The sequence below is a fragment of the Saccharomycodes ludwigii genome, chromosome III, assembly GCF_020623625.1.
Source record: "Saccharomycodes ludwigii strain NBRC 1722 chromosome III, whole genome shotgun sequence".
Classification (NCBI taxonomy): Eukaryota; Fungi; Ascomycota; class Saccharomycetes; order Saccharomycodales; family Saccharomycodaceae; genus Saccharomycodes; species Saccharomycodes ludwigii.
Window position 1 is genome coordinate 768315 of NC_060202.1, and position 14233 is coordinate 782547.

The window sequence follows — 14233 nt, forward strand, 5'->3', positions numbered from 1 at the left end:
AGTTTATATATAATTAGGATTAAATGATATTAATAATAAAAGAAAAAAAAAAAAAAAGTTTTTAATTTTTTATTTGCACATAAGACGAGGTATGTTTTGAAAGAGTGACAGGTAGTAATAATTACCAGTTTTTACATAACGAACAAGATATTGATCTATTGAACAGTCATTTTTGTTTATTTATTTTTAATAATTTCATAATGTTACCGTGGATCAAAAGTAAACAGAAAATAACCTGCGTACAAAAAACAAAAACAAAAAGGTGTTATACAACGCCGTAGAAAACAAATCTTTTTGAACCATATTAAAAAAAAAAAAAAGATTGAACGTTTTTTTTTTTTTTTTTCTGTTTGTATTTCCACAGCTGTGCCTTTTTTGTTTACTCGTAAATAACACAATAACCGAAACCGAAAAAAAAAAAAAATAACTTAGATATATTTATATATTATATATACCTCAAACAGAACGCGAAAAAAATATATATATATATATATATATATTTCAATTGTGCATGTTTTCCTAAAGGAATTTGTTATAATAAAAAGCGCCTCCTGTCTATTTTTATACTTCTAGATTCTTTTATTCGGTCCAAAGATCCCCAAAAAGGAAATTCATAACTGGATCGTGAAGAATGATATTTTGTTTTAATTTCTTTTTAATTTATTTTTGTGGTATAAAAGTATGTAAGATAGACATCAACATAGAAAATACTGTCCAAACAGATTCGACGTTATAATTCTTCTACGTGTGTTTCTCATTATAAGTTGTATTAGACCGTAGTATACAAGTCACGAACTATAATTTTTATATCTCTAAACATATTTTAAAAATTACAAAAATTAATAGCCATTTATTCTAGAACTTTTGAAACTAACTCTTTATTTTGGTCTGTACTTTCCTTGCCATTCTGCCGATCAACGTTCAAACCAAAATGTATCATTTTATTTTTGTTAAATTTTGCTGATGAGCTATTTTCTCTCAAATACTTTCCAAGTATATATATAAAAATACTACATACTTTGCACCAAATTGTTTAATTGACCATGTACCCTCTACCAGTTTTTATATAGTACTAAATTATCTACTGTCTGGTGTCCTAAGGCCTTTTTTTAATTCAGAAACCTCAGGGGGGAAAAAAAAAATTAAAGAATCTTCATGTGTTACACACCAATTCCTACAAAGTAATAAAAATAAATTAAAACATTACCGCACAATCATGTTTATTGCTATATTTTGACACGCATTTGAACTTCAGTAAAACTAAAATATCAGTCTGATTTCAACCCATAAAAGTTTAACTCTGCAAACTTTGTTTGAAACTTTAAAGAATCCAATAGTTTTTTCATTTTAAACAACGTGGTTCTCCTGTTTTGTTGTTTCCAACTATTTATAATACTGTCCATTTCGTCCGATAACAACTCAACATACTTTAATGTAATATTTCTATTCTTATCTCTGTCATCTAGTCTAAAAAATTTGTTGCCTTGTCCCAATTCTTTATAGAAACTGGTCAAGCCACAAATACAATTTCTAGCTTTACCAAAAATAATAGAGATCGTTTGTTTAAGATCATCTTCTAAAGTTGCCAGGTCATTGAAATTGTTCAACTTCTTTTCCAATAGTTCCACCACCATCAACTCTATTTGTCTTAAAACATACATGGAATCTGTAGAAGAGGTTAGAGGTGCAGCTAAAATCAAGTTGGTATAGAAATCATCTTCACCTTCGCGTCTCGCAGTTCTATTATAACCTTTCTCCTCCACCTCATCCTCCGTATAGGATGTATACGTAAAAACGTTTGTGGCGAAACTAATTGCAATAGAGTCATAGGTTTCACCTGCGATTTTGCTATGATCAAGTTCCCATTCCGGTGTCACATTGATTAAAGACTTTTCCATGTATGCCACTTCATCGTATGCGCTTCCATGGTTATTATATTCATATACAACGTCTAACAAATAGTTTCTAAACTCACCAACTTCTAAGTTACCAACATCAATCTTGAAAAACCCACTATTGATATTTACCTTATGACTATATGAATTTTCAATACTTAATATTTTAACATTAGGACCTTTGGCCTGAATTCCCAGCTGTATATCGCTAATACAGGAAGTAGTTGACTTTCCGCCTCTACTAGACACCATGCGTATCAATTCATTAAAACTTTCAAAATTATAGGATTTAAATCTAGCATTTAATGGTCCGATATCTTCCATAAATTTATTCAAATTTAAGCAGCTATCGAACAAACTATATTGTGTGATATTAAATCCATATTCATTAAAAATTTGCGTAACTTTTCTAGTCAAGTTTTTGCTTTTTATTCCATCTGTATAATCAAAATTCGAATTCCCATTAATAACTATGCAAATATCCTTTGAAAAAGTATCACAATCGTCTAATAAACCCGCAGAGTTTCTGTTACTGTCACTATCTTCTTGGCAAATACCACTGAATAACAGTAATTTGTGACATGTATCAACCATAGATTCCAGCTCTGCTTCATGAGAATTCAATAGCAAATTATGTTGATCATTTATCACCTTAATGGATATAATAAAGTCATCCCAACCACCCCATTTTTTACTGACCAAACCAAGAAAAGTACCTTGAGTAGATGGCTGACCAGAACCATTTTTCCCAATGATCACTATTCCTAATTCATCTTGTTCATTCAAGTTTTCAAGGGTAACCCTAACCAGTTTTTGTAAGTTTTTTTCAAGTTCCAGATTTTTGCTTGGACTACCACGATTTAAAACACTTAGACACAAAACCTTGCGTACTTTCTTATGACCTCCAAATTTATTGGCAAAGTCGTACCAAACGTCGTTATTGGGATAGTCCTCAAGTACGGTTCGGATTCCTTGTGGGAATGCATCTACTATTTGTGGATCTAAAATATCTAGACAATTTGTAGTCATTTCAATCAACGGAACCTTAAAGTTAAAACCACCACGACTATCCTTTGCTGTTTCCAAGTGCGCATTGTACACAAGTTCCTGTAAATATATTGCCCATTTTTTTACAATAATTCCAGCAAATTCGTGTTTTAATAAAATTTCTGGGGTTGAGGAACTTTTTAAATCTATTATAATGGTATTCTCATCCTCCAAAAAGGTTATTCTTGAAATTTCATTTATTGGGATTTTCCCTATATTTTCAAAATTATTTAATTTCAAAAGTGTAAGGAAGTTATCAAAAAGTATTACAATTGTATTTTCCTCCCAATTATCGGAAATATTGACGTCCATAATATCAAACATATGGATCTTTTCTCCCCAAGATTTTTTGACGGCCAAATTCCAATTTTCAATAATCTTATTACTTATATGCAATTTTATGGTTTCTTCATCTGTCCCATCTACCCCATCTGTAATAGATTCAGCAGTACTCTTGCTGCCATCGTTATTAGGTAGAAAAACGTTTAACACATAAGATACAACACATTTGGATAAGTCCTCATTGATATTTCTGGAAATCTTTAATTTGGAAACCATTGGTATTACATGTACAACAGGTTTGAAGTTGATTTCAAAGTTATATCCTGTCTTAACCATTTTATTTTGCAGTTTGACAGGTGTTTTCAAAAACCCATCTGATTTTACTAAAGGCGTTTTTATTAATTGTAATACGGGTGTACTAGGTAGCAAAGCAACATTATTATTTAAAATTAAGGAGTCACTTGTAAAGGTCTTTTCATCGCTATGGTTGTTATTGCTGAAATGAAAATTACTCAATTGAGTGAATAAAGAGTCTTGATCCTCTTCTGGTGGTGTTTTAATGTGCTTCTTTTGTTCTGCAATTTCATTATCCCGATAAAAGGAGTTTTCAGTTCCTAGAATCTTGATAAATAATTCATTTCTTACATTTTGATCAGAAGCAAAGGTTTTATCCAAACAAATGGAGCAAGTTACAAAACATTCATCTGCTTCCCTTTCAGCATGGTGATATTGGGAAAATTTTGATTGTGCCACGGTAAATAAACAATTGTAATGTGCCTGATGACCACATTCTAATTCAATAGGTTTTTCACCTGATAGCAAAATATTTAGGGGCTCTTTACAAATACAACACATATTCATAGTGTAATTTTTTGTTTTTTCGCTAGCGTGCCTTGAAATATTTTTATTCAACTTTTCTGTATATGCTATAACTTCCTTTTCATCAAACATTGATATATCGTATTTATTGGCATAATTATCAATATACATACCCTTATCATGCGCATTATTTCCTTTTCTTACAACATTGCCGTTCTGTATTCCTAATTCACGTGCTAAATTCCTCCTTGGATGCTTTACCGAGGTTAATCTTTCGGATGAAAATCTTGAATGGTGAAGTATTGGAGTATTTTGATTTTGAGCTTTTTTGGAGAACGATAGGGGCAGATCTAGTTTTCCAGGATATATTGGTTCGTAATTCACCAAAAGGTTTTTACTGTTAGATGGCGGTGGTGTTAATTCGTCTAAATTTAATGGTGTAGGCAAATTAATTTTCCTTTTATTACTTAAATTAGTCGGTTCATTTTTTTTTGTACAACAAGATTTAGTGTTATCATCGTAAGTTGTAAAATTGTTGTTACTGTCAATGCCATTACTATTTTTCAAATAATGAAATACTTTATTTGTTACCGGACTATCGACCCTATTAAGAAAGAAGTTAGATGATGATGATGATGATGATGTGTGTTCAAAATTTAATAATTCCTTTGGCGATTTTGATTTTGGTAATCTATTACCAGATAAACTTTTTAAAAATTTCGTTTTTTGTCTGCTGATACTTGGCGGAGTATGTACTAATCTAATAAAATCCTCATCTATTGAATTTTTTGGGGTTTTAATGTCCAAATCTTTATCTAATGATTCCATTTATGAAAAATTTTGACAGATTTTTTTTTTCTCCTTAAATGGAATGTGCTTAACAATGTAATTTTTGTATCTCATTCACTTTTTTAAATAAAATACATATAAAATTGTTTTAACGGAAAAACAAAAAATATTCAATTAAAGTGTATTAACATAAAGGTAAAATAGATAACCCATGTAAAAAAATTTTAAGCAATTTTTAATCATTTTTAAAAAAAGATATATGTATATATATAATAATAATTATATGTGTAAGTTTTTTAATAAGAAGTTACAGATTTTTATTTATATATATATATATATTTTTTGTGCTGGTTTCTAAAATGTTACCTCTGTTTAACATATAAGAATAATATATGTATTAACTATCATTGAACTTTTTGAGGTAGTATTTAATGATAATCCACGCCATTTTATTAGTGTCTCTCTTTTCAAAAAAAAAAAAAAAAACATGTAAAAAGTTACATCAAAAAAAAATAAAAAAAATTAAAGCGCGATATTTTTGGATACCATTTATAAAATATTATAAAGTATACAGATGCAGGCACACCAAATAAATTAATATTCAAAGCAACATTTAAATTTTTTTTATATTTTGTTTCCCAAATCATTTCCTTAAAAAATGGCGTAAAAAAAAAAAAATTTTTTTTAATAGTGGTATATATGTTGCTAATTTTACAAACACATAAAGTATATTTCCTTTCACCTACACAATTTAATAATCTCTATAAATTAAAATATGCAATACCATCATTTTGTTATTATTTTTTCGTCTTGGAAAAAGTAGTATTACCTTCAAGTGGCGCAATATCCCACAAAACACCTGTTATAGTGTGTAGTCTATCTAAAATATCACAGATAGAACTAAATAAACCAAATTGTTTTTGTTCACCATCATACGAGTGTAGCATACCAACTACACCTAAACCCAGCTTATTTTTACCCAACTTACTTAAAATCCAGGCACCTGAATCTCCGCCCGTAGCGAATAAAGGATTCGAAGTCGAGGCAATAACAAATTCACTACTTTGAATTTTACCATTTGCCCAAAACACTAACTTACTGCCATTAATTCTGCCAGAGGTATAATTAGTCGTTGAGCCAATCTTAAAAACTTTCATACCTGACTGTAATCTCATTATTTTTTCAATAACTTCTAGATTTTTAAATCTCAAAGTGGCATCTGGCAAATTATTTAAATCGTCACCTAGATAGTTATTGCCTTGGAATTTTGAATTTAATTTGATAATAGCAAAATCAGATAATTTATTTTCCACGATTGACCTTTCCCCCCAAACAACTTGACCAAATTTATTCTTTGCTTGTTCTTGCAACACACTTTCTACTCTTTGAGCTTCTTCTTCAAATGATCTTCTTTCAAGACTATCTTTAGCATATCTCAAAGCTTCTTCCATCAATGTTTTTTTGTAAGAGGATTGCAATACTTTAGACGGGACACTGATATAGGGGTAATCTTGATTTTCAGCCAATACAACATGCGCACAGGTGATAGCAAAGGTGGAATCTGCAAAGGTAGCAAACTTTGTGTCAGTAGGATCAATCTGTGGGAATAAATAACCACCTAAAGTACCTGTTATTTTGGTGCTATCAAAGGTGGACAGAGATAATGCAATTGGTGGCGAATATGGATCTGTAGGAACTCTATATGGTGGTCTAAAATATTGAACGGGCTGTGGTGATATCGGTGGATCCATATTAGTAGATGATGGCTGAGGAAAAATCGAGGTAGGCCGTTGAGCCATGTCTCCTCCAATAGCGCTGCATGGTTTGATATAATCTTTAACACAGTAAAAATGGACGTCTGGGAATAGGGAATATAACCCTTTTATCATTTCAAAATGTTCTTGCTGCAAGTTAGGTAATCCAAACATAACAGTCAAAATCGTAGATTTCCTGTTTAAACCTCTGAGGACGGGCGCAATAAATGCACCATCCTGGTCTGATATTGAGGATGGATCACTTTTCGCTATTTCATCTATAATTTTGGATATTTTTTCCTTGTTGGGCCAATTGCAGTTATGATCAATACAAAAGTTTTTCATGCATGGTAGTAACAATTGATCTTCATATTCAACTTCGTCGGGATCTAATTCGTCAGAAAAACCATCTTCATTATCACTATTGTTATCTGTATAATTGATATTTATTTTCATCAAAAACTCAGTGAATTTCCTAATTAATATAGCTCTAGAATTGTTGTAAACATCAGAGGATAACAAATTATCAACAAAATGCAAAACAACCTTTATAATGCTCCTTACAGAACTGTTTTTAGCAATGGTGACCTTAAAGGGAATAGAATTAGTATTGGGTAGAAACTTCTTTAAAAATTCAATGGCTTGTATGACAGCCTTGGATATGTTGGTAACGTTTTGGTGAACATCATCAATAACTGACACCAAATTTTCATTTAAAATACGCAATTCATTTTCCACTTGCTCAGCAGTCAAAGTTTGCTCAAACGAGCTTCTTCTTAATTGGGAGAGATATTGATCATGGTGACCATGATGGTAACGGTGGGCTGCAAATGTTTCTTTAGAATCCAAATTATCAAACGGAGAACTACTAAGTGGGGGTTGTTTTTCATTTTTGTGTAATTGGCTACCTTCCAAGTAAAGATTTTTATCATTATTATGGCGATCCTCATCATGATGTAGAGAAAAAGAGGAGTAGTTGTGTGACAAACTTTCAATATCGCGATCTTCCATTACTGGATTGAGTGAAATAGGCGCTATAACCCTTAATGGTTTACCCACGGTATCTGGATATAAACCATCCGAATCATCATATTCTTCATCTTCTTCATTTATGGTCATGTTATTGAGTTTATGTTCCTTCTTGATATTAGTATCCAAGGATGTGCCCAAACCCATGCCAGAACCACCCCCACTATTATTGGTGTTGCTACCGCTCATACCTGAATATGATAAATCCGGATTATACTTCAGTTTTGCATTTTTACTACCTTTACTTCTAAAGCTCCCACTAAACATGGATGAGCCACCTGTTCCATACGTTAGTTTACTTCTTGTAAATATGGAACTGGAAGCAATAGTTTTTTCTTCAGAAATGTCATCATTATCTTTTTCATTATCTTGGTATTTTGAGATATATTTTAGTTGTGCATGTTCTTCATAATCTTTTCTTTGTTGTTTTTTATTGTCCATTGTATTAGCATCATAGTTATGAGACTCGGATTCAGAGATGCTATGTGTTTTATTGGAATTATTGTCGTTGCTATTATTAGAAGTGGTGTCTGCATTATTTTTCTTTTTTGATTTACCTAAACCAAATACCATTGTTAATAGTTATCCAATAATAATTATTTTTGCTGCTGCTGCTGCTGCTGCTGCTGCTGCTACTGTTTTTTTTTTTTTTTTTTTTCTTTTTTTTGAATAATAAAAAAAATTACAAGATTCAAAAGAAGAAGGTATTGTTACACATTAAGTTAAGTAAGAATAATAGGCTTTAAAAGAGCAAAAACGGACAAATGTTTTCAATATATATCTACGCTAACATAGAAGCTCAACCTGAATTTACTACTCCACGTAGCATGATAAAAGAAAAAGAAAAAGAAAGGCTTTTATTATCATTTTTTTTTTTTTTTTTTTTTTCACCCAATTTTTTTTAATATCCGAATTAAACATCCTATTTTATCCGAAGACCTAAAGCTTTCCGAACCACAGAGGGTAAGATTAACGAAATTTCAAATTTTTGTCCGTAAAGAGACAAGTGAAGCAAATTACCTCTCGATAAAGCATGTATTTACTTATTTATTTATTTATTTTTTTTTTTTTTTTTTCATTCAAATTTCATTCCCTATATATTTCAAAAACAAGATGTGGTGCCATTTTCTTTTGCCACAAGGGCCTATTTAAAGTGTATGATGATCTCTGGAAAAAAATTACTGGTCGTCTTATACTTGCCACATAAAAATTACCATAGACCAAGCTACTATGCAGAAAACTTCCATTAACAAAAGGAGCTTACATTCGCTGCGAACGTATTTGGATTAAGAATGGCCACCATGATAAAACAATATGCCACAAATATAAAATACAGCAAAATCACAAGAGGTAAAAAATATCATTTTTATGTACATCATTAAACGATATGTCTACTAATACATACAATAACATAATATATATATATAAAAGGGCTTACCGATAATGGTTCTAACTATAATGATGTCATTAACAAGTTCCGGGTTTTGATATTGGTAGATTTATCATCTTCACCAACTTGACTAGTGCCCTTCTCTTTATAAGTACTAACAGCAGGAATATCAGCTTTAATTAAGGTTACTTTGGTACCATAAGCTCTTGGTTCCAATTTAATCAATGTGTGCAACGGAATGGCAACCCAAGGAGATTCTTCCTGTGGAACGTTCATAAAATAGGCGTATATACAACGCAGAACAGCTTGGTGGGTGATAATCAAAATATTTTCCTGACGTTCCAGTTCCATAATAATAGGTTCCAATCTGATAACAACATCTCTATAAGATTCACCACCTCTATACCTGTATTCATACTTATTTTCATCCCTTGCTCTAAAATCTTCAGGAAACTCCTTTTCGATTTCCTCATAAGTCATTCCATCGCAGACCCCTGCGTCTAGCTCATCTAAGGCCTTCCATTGCAATTGCTTATATGGTAAATATTGTGCGGTCTCCTGTGTTCTAATCAAAGTAGATGTCCATACTGTCAAATCCACGTCCCCAGCATCTTGTTTAACTAGTTCAGGTAACTTTTCTGCATATTTCAGCCCACGAGGAGATAATGAGGAATCACCGCCAATTTTTTTCTCTAAATTATAAATAGACTCACCATGTCTTGATAAATAAATACATCTTGGTTTAATATGTAAATTCATCACATAAAATACAATTCTACTTTCCAAATATGATTGTATTTTATTGGCTATAACTTGTTGGGCAATATTAATTAATTTGGCAAAGGTCAAATCTTGATCATAAGTTTCATCCAAGGGCTCATAGATCTTTTCATATTTTTTGATTCTATTTAAGAAATCTTTAGTGGCCACTTCAGGTTCAACACCTACATAGTCAGGGGAAGTAGTTTTAACTTCGGCTATATTTCTTAAAATTAAATCTTGATCATCACACCAACTTTCCAAAAACATTGGTTCAATTCTGTTTTGTCTGCACAGCTTTAAAACCCAATTCCTCCTTTCCCTAGTGGTATTGGTAGCATCTAGTATGGCAACTACACCATTTTCTTTATTAAACCAGTCCATCATGTCAGTTATTGCATTAGTCACTGCTAATTGTCTAATTTTTAAACCTTCCTTATTGTTAGCATCAAAGAAATCTGCATTTGGTTGTTGAGTCGTTTCTCTTCTATAAGAACCTACGTTAAAACATTTGGCTTTAATTAGTAACCATGACAAGTAACGGACTATCTTCTGAGATATAAACGATTTACCTCTTGCCGGTAAACCAACCATAACAACGCATATTCTTAGGTCTTGAACATTACTAACGGTGTAAGGAGACATTTTTCTTTTTTTTTTTTTTGGTTATTCTGTGTCTAATATGTTTTTTATGCCAAATAATTTATAGATTAACTTATTTATGTATTCTATTTCTATCCACATTTTTAAAACAGAGAAGCAAGAACAAGAGGAACAAGAAGAAGAAAGAAAATGTGGAGTTTATCGAATACTAAAAATAGAATCTCTTTTCTTTGAAAAAAATTGATTTATAAAAAAGGTATAATTCTTCAACAATTTATGAATATTTTTACTCCAGAAAATCTAAAAAAAGGATCGATGGCAAAACAACCATTATTATTAAAGCAGCAGTTATTTTCGTTTTTCAATCACAGATACAAAGCTATAATAAGCGTAGTGCATAATTTAGGTTAATAACAACCCAACGCATAAACAAAAAAGGGTTGAGAAGCAAGTGATAAAAAGCGGGGAAAGGAGAAAAGGGGAAAAGAAAAAAAAAAAAAAAAAAGAACAACACAGCGGATAATAAATACCCATATAAATTTTTTGTTTGTTACAAGGAGATCACAACACGGAAAATAATCTTGACTATATCCCTCTTTTACTCCCTAAGTTAAATATGTGACTTTATACCATACATAATATATATTTAACACAAAAAAATAAAAAACAAAATACAAATCTTATAATACAATCAACTTGAAACGATCGTCAACTTTTCTTTGATCTTTAATGTATAATAATGTCCTTTTGAAAAACTGTTCCGGTATCTTATTATAAGCCTTTTGAAATTGATTATCCTTCAATAATATGGTTAAATTAACAACAGGCGGAGTATTTGAATTTGTAGAGGCGTTTACATTTTGATTCAAACTATTGTCAATTATAATAGAACCGTCAATACCAAAGTTTATATTACCACAATACTTGTTAGTCTTACCGTTGGTGATGCTACTATGACCATCCACAGAGATGGCCCCATTATCTTCTACAATCGTAGCACCGCTTTTGGAAGAAGAAAGTGCCGAATTCGTACCAAAATAGCCAATATTTGATGTCAAGTTTTCTCTAGAAAATTGTTGTTGTGATCCCCCTCTTCCTTCTTCCATAGATTCTGTTTCTTCTTCTCCCTCTCTTTGTTGTTCCAATTCTTTTCTTTCTTCTTTCCTAGCAACACCATCTACAAAATCACCATTTCCTTCATATTCACTAATTTGTTTGCTTTCTCTTTCTAAATACTGTAAATTAGTCTTAATCAATGCGATCAAACCATTAATGTATTTAACGGTAATATGGGTAGATTCTCCGTGAATGAAATAATATAAACAGACATTCAATATTTCGACCATCAATTCGCATCCAGAGACATTGTCCATGACCGAGTCTGCAACCCTCAACGATCTTTGCAAGCATTCCAATACCCTTTTGCCATCTCTATAAAAATTTTGTGTAACGCCTTCTTCTTCACCCAATGTTGGCAACTCCGTAGCCCACCACAAATGGGAACACGAATATACTGCCCTACATTGGTCTGGTTTTTGCAATAGTCTAGAACCATGTAATGTACATCTTGTAATTAGATTGTCGTAATAGGAGTTATTGGCGGTACCATTCTTGTTATACAAGTTTCTTGATTTTTGTAGAGCTTGGGCCATATACAGTATACGCTGAGATTGTGTTTGGGAATCAGTCAAGGCATCTTCAAAAATTATAAAGGCCTGTGTGAAAAAATCATACGAAATTTCGTTTAACTTCAGCTGATCGGCCAATGCAGCGGTTTGAATATTTAATTTAAAGGCTAAATCGATGTTACTGTTATTATTGTCACTAGACTGTTGTTGCTGGTTGTTTGGTCTATTCATCAATTCCCTTTCTTCATTAATATCGTTAACGCATCTGGCTATTGACTTAAACATTTGTTTCAATAACATTTGTTTGCCTTGATATTTTTCCATTTTATACAATTTCCTAATTAGCTTCCAATAGTTGGTGATTAAGGATGGAAAAATAGCAAAACTGATGCTATTAATGCTATTCCCGGAATTTTTGGCATTTATCCACAGATGTGTTGAAGTTAACAAATCATAATGTTCATCAATGGAGACATTATAAATTAAATGGATGAGTTTAGCAATTTTCTCCAAGTTTATTGCATTACTTTTGTCCTCGATACTTAATATGGGTTCACATATCTGTAAAAATTGGTTTATTTCATTTTTTTCCGTAAGTCTAAATACATTTGGTTGTAGCTGGTTCAACTCAAATAATGCAGTCAAAATATCACAGCAAATTTCTAGCTTAATATCCTTATTTTTTAAACCTAGTAGAAAACAGCCATAATAATTACATTTAGTTATAATATTAAAAAATAAGTTCTCCTTCTTATCCACACAAAGCTTTCCCTCATTATTATTATTATTATTATTATTATTATTATTATTATTATTATTATTTATAGCAGTGTACTTCGTAAATTTATTTAGCGATAACAATTGCTTGTACATCAAATTGTTTTCTTGACTTGAAGGATAATCTTTTTGTTTTTCTAGCATAAATTTAAACAAGCTATCAATATTACTAACATTGGTTGCGTCCCACGAAATTGTCAACTTTAATAAGGCATTAACTAATAAAATAAATTCTTTTAAGGGCAAATCTGGTCTTTCTTCATCCAAAGTATTTAGATACTTCCAAAAAGTGAAAAACATACCAGTGCCTTTATCATTATTCAGAATAGCAGCGGAAACATCGAACTCTCTTCCTTCATCATCACTTTCCCTGTTTTTATACCTGTTTAATCTTTCAATTAAACAAACTATAATTTTACTAATTGCCGATTTAGGCGACAATTGCAAAGTACAATTTAAAAGTTGCTCTAGAGTCTTCAAATGTAATTCATCGGGGAAAACCTGAATTATAACATCCAATAAATACTCTTGGGAAACCACATCTCTACAATGAATAACCTGTTCTAAAATACGTGGCAATATATTATTGGAATAAATATCAACATCCTTATCAGTAATCGTCTGCGACAATCTAACTAAATTAGCGCCAATTAAAACTTGCAATTCCTTACGCTCTCTAGTCCGCAAATCCCTTTCCCTTAAAGGTCCTTGGTGTTGTAACCTAACCCATAATTTATTCATTTCAATAAAGTTGGTTGTAATAAAGTCTATTTTAAACATCTTCAATTCACTTTCAGCGGCATTATCGTCAACGTTATCAAAAAACCATTTTGTTCTTTGCATCAAATAATAACGTAAAAACAAACCTCTGATCGGATGTTGTACACCACGACACATCTCAATCATATCCTTTAATATTTCAATTTTAGGACTATTGGGAATGGTCAAAAAGGAGGCGCCTACAGTGATCATTAGATATAAACGTGGTAGAATATTACCTGCATATTGGACCAATTCGTACAGATCAGTTAAATGATGTTTTTTTGGGTGATTATCTATTAGATATTGCGATAGAATGGTCATTGAATCATAGATCATGATGTATAGTTCATAATATTGCTTTGGTGATAGATTTGGGTTTCTTAGCTCAGTCAACATTGCTGAGGTGTATTTAAATGCATCCATTAGCCTGGATTGAGTTAAGCATCTTTGCATTAATATGGTTTGCTGTTTTATATTAAAAATAGCAGATTCCAGTTTATTAGAATAAGTGGTTACGTTGCTGTTACTAGCGGTGGTCATATTGTATTGTACTATAACGTATCTCTTGATTTTATGTTTGGGGGACTTATATTAATAAGATTAAAAAAAAAAAAAAGTTACTATTGATATTGATAGGTTTCTTGGAAAAGAAAAGTGATAATTGGAAGTATATAGATTCTGTTACGATTTGAGTTAAAT

At 31.3% G+C, this 14233-nt stretch overlaps 4 protein-coding genes across 4 annotated transcripts; all 4 read right to left on the reverse strand.

The window, feature by feature from the left end:
• Window positions 1–1268: 1268 nt before the first annotated feature.
• FAR1 (cyclin-dependent protein serine/threonine kinase inhibiting protein FAR1) lies at window positions 1269–4871 on the reverse strand (the record flags this gene model as incomplete). The annotated part of the gene is made up of 1 exon (XM_046077302.1): window positions 1269–4871. The coding sequence occupies one exon, from the start codon at window positions 4869–4871 to the stop codon at window positions 1269–1271; it is 3603 nt and encodes a 1200-aa protein (XP_045935046.1).
• Window positions 4872–5629: 758 nt separating this feature from the next.
• On the reverse strand, window positions 5630–8188 carry SSY5 (Ssy5p; the record flags this gene model as incomplete). The annotated part of the gene is made up of 1 exon (XM_046077303.1): window positions 5630–8188. One exon carries the CDS (start codon window positions 8186–8188, stop codon window positions 5630–5632), a length of 2559 nt encoding a protein of 852 aa, XP_045935047.1.
• Window positions 8189–9068: 880 nt separating this feature from the next.
• On the reverse strand, window positions 9069–10409 carry FBP26 (fructose-2,6-bisphosphatase; the record flags this gene model as incomplete). The annotated part of the gene is made up of 1 exon (XM_046077304.1): window positions 9069–10409. One exon carries the CDS (start codon window positions 10407–10409, stop codon window positions 9069–9071), a length of 1341 nt encoding a protein of 446 aa, XP_045935048.1.
• Window positions 10410–11047: 638 nt separating this feature from the next.
• VPS35 (retromer subunit VPS35) lies at window positions 11048–14074 on the reverse strand (the record flags this gene model as incomplete). Its single annotated transcript, XM_046077305.1, has 1 exon — window positions 11048–14074. The coding sequence occupies one exon, from the start codon at window positions 14072–14074 to the stop codon at window positions 11048–11050; it is 3027 nt and encodes a 1008-aa protein (XP_045935049.1).
• Window positions 14075–14233: the final 159 nt, after the last annotated feature.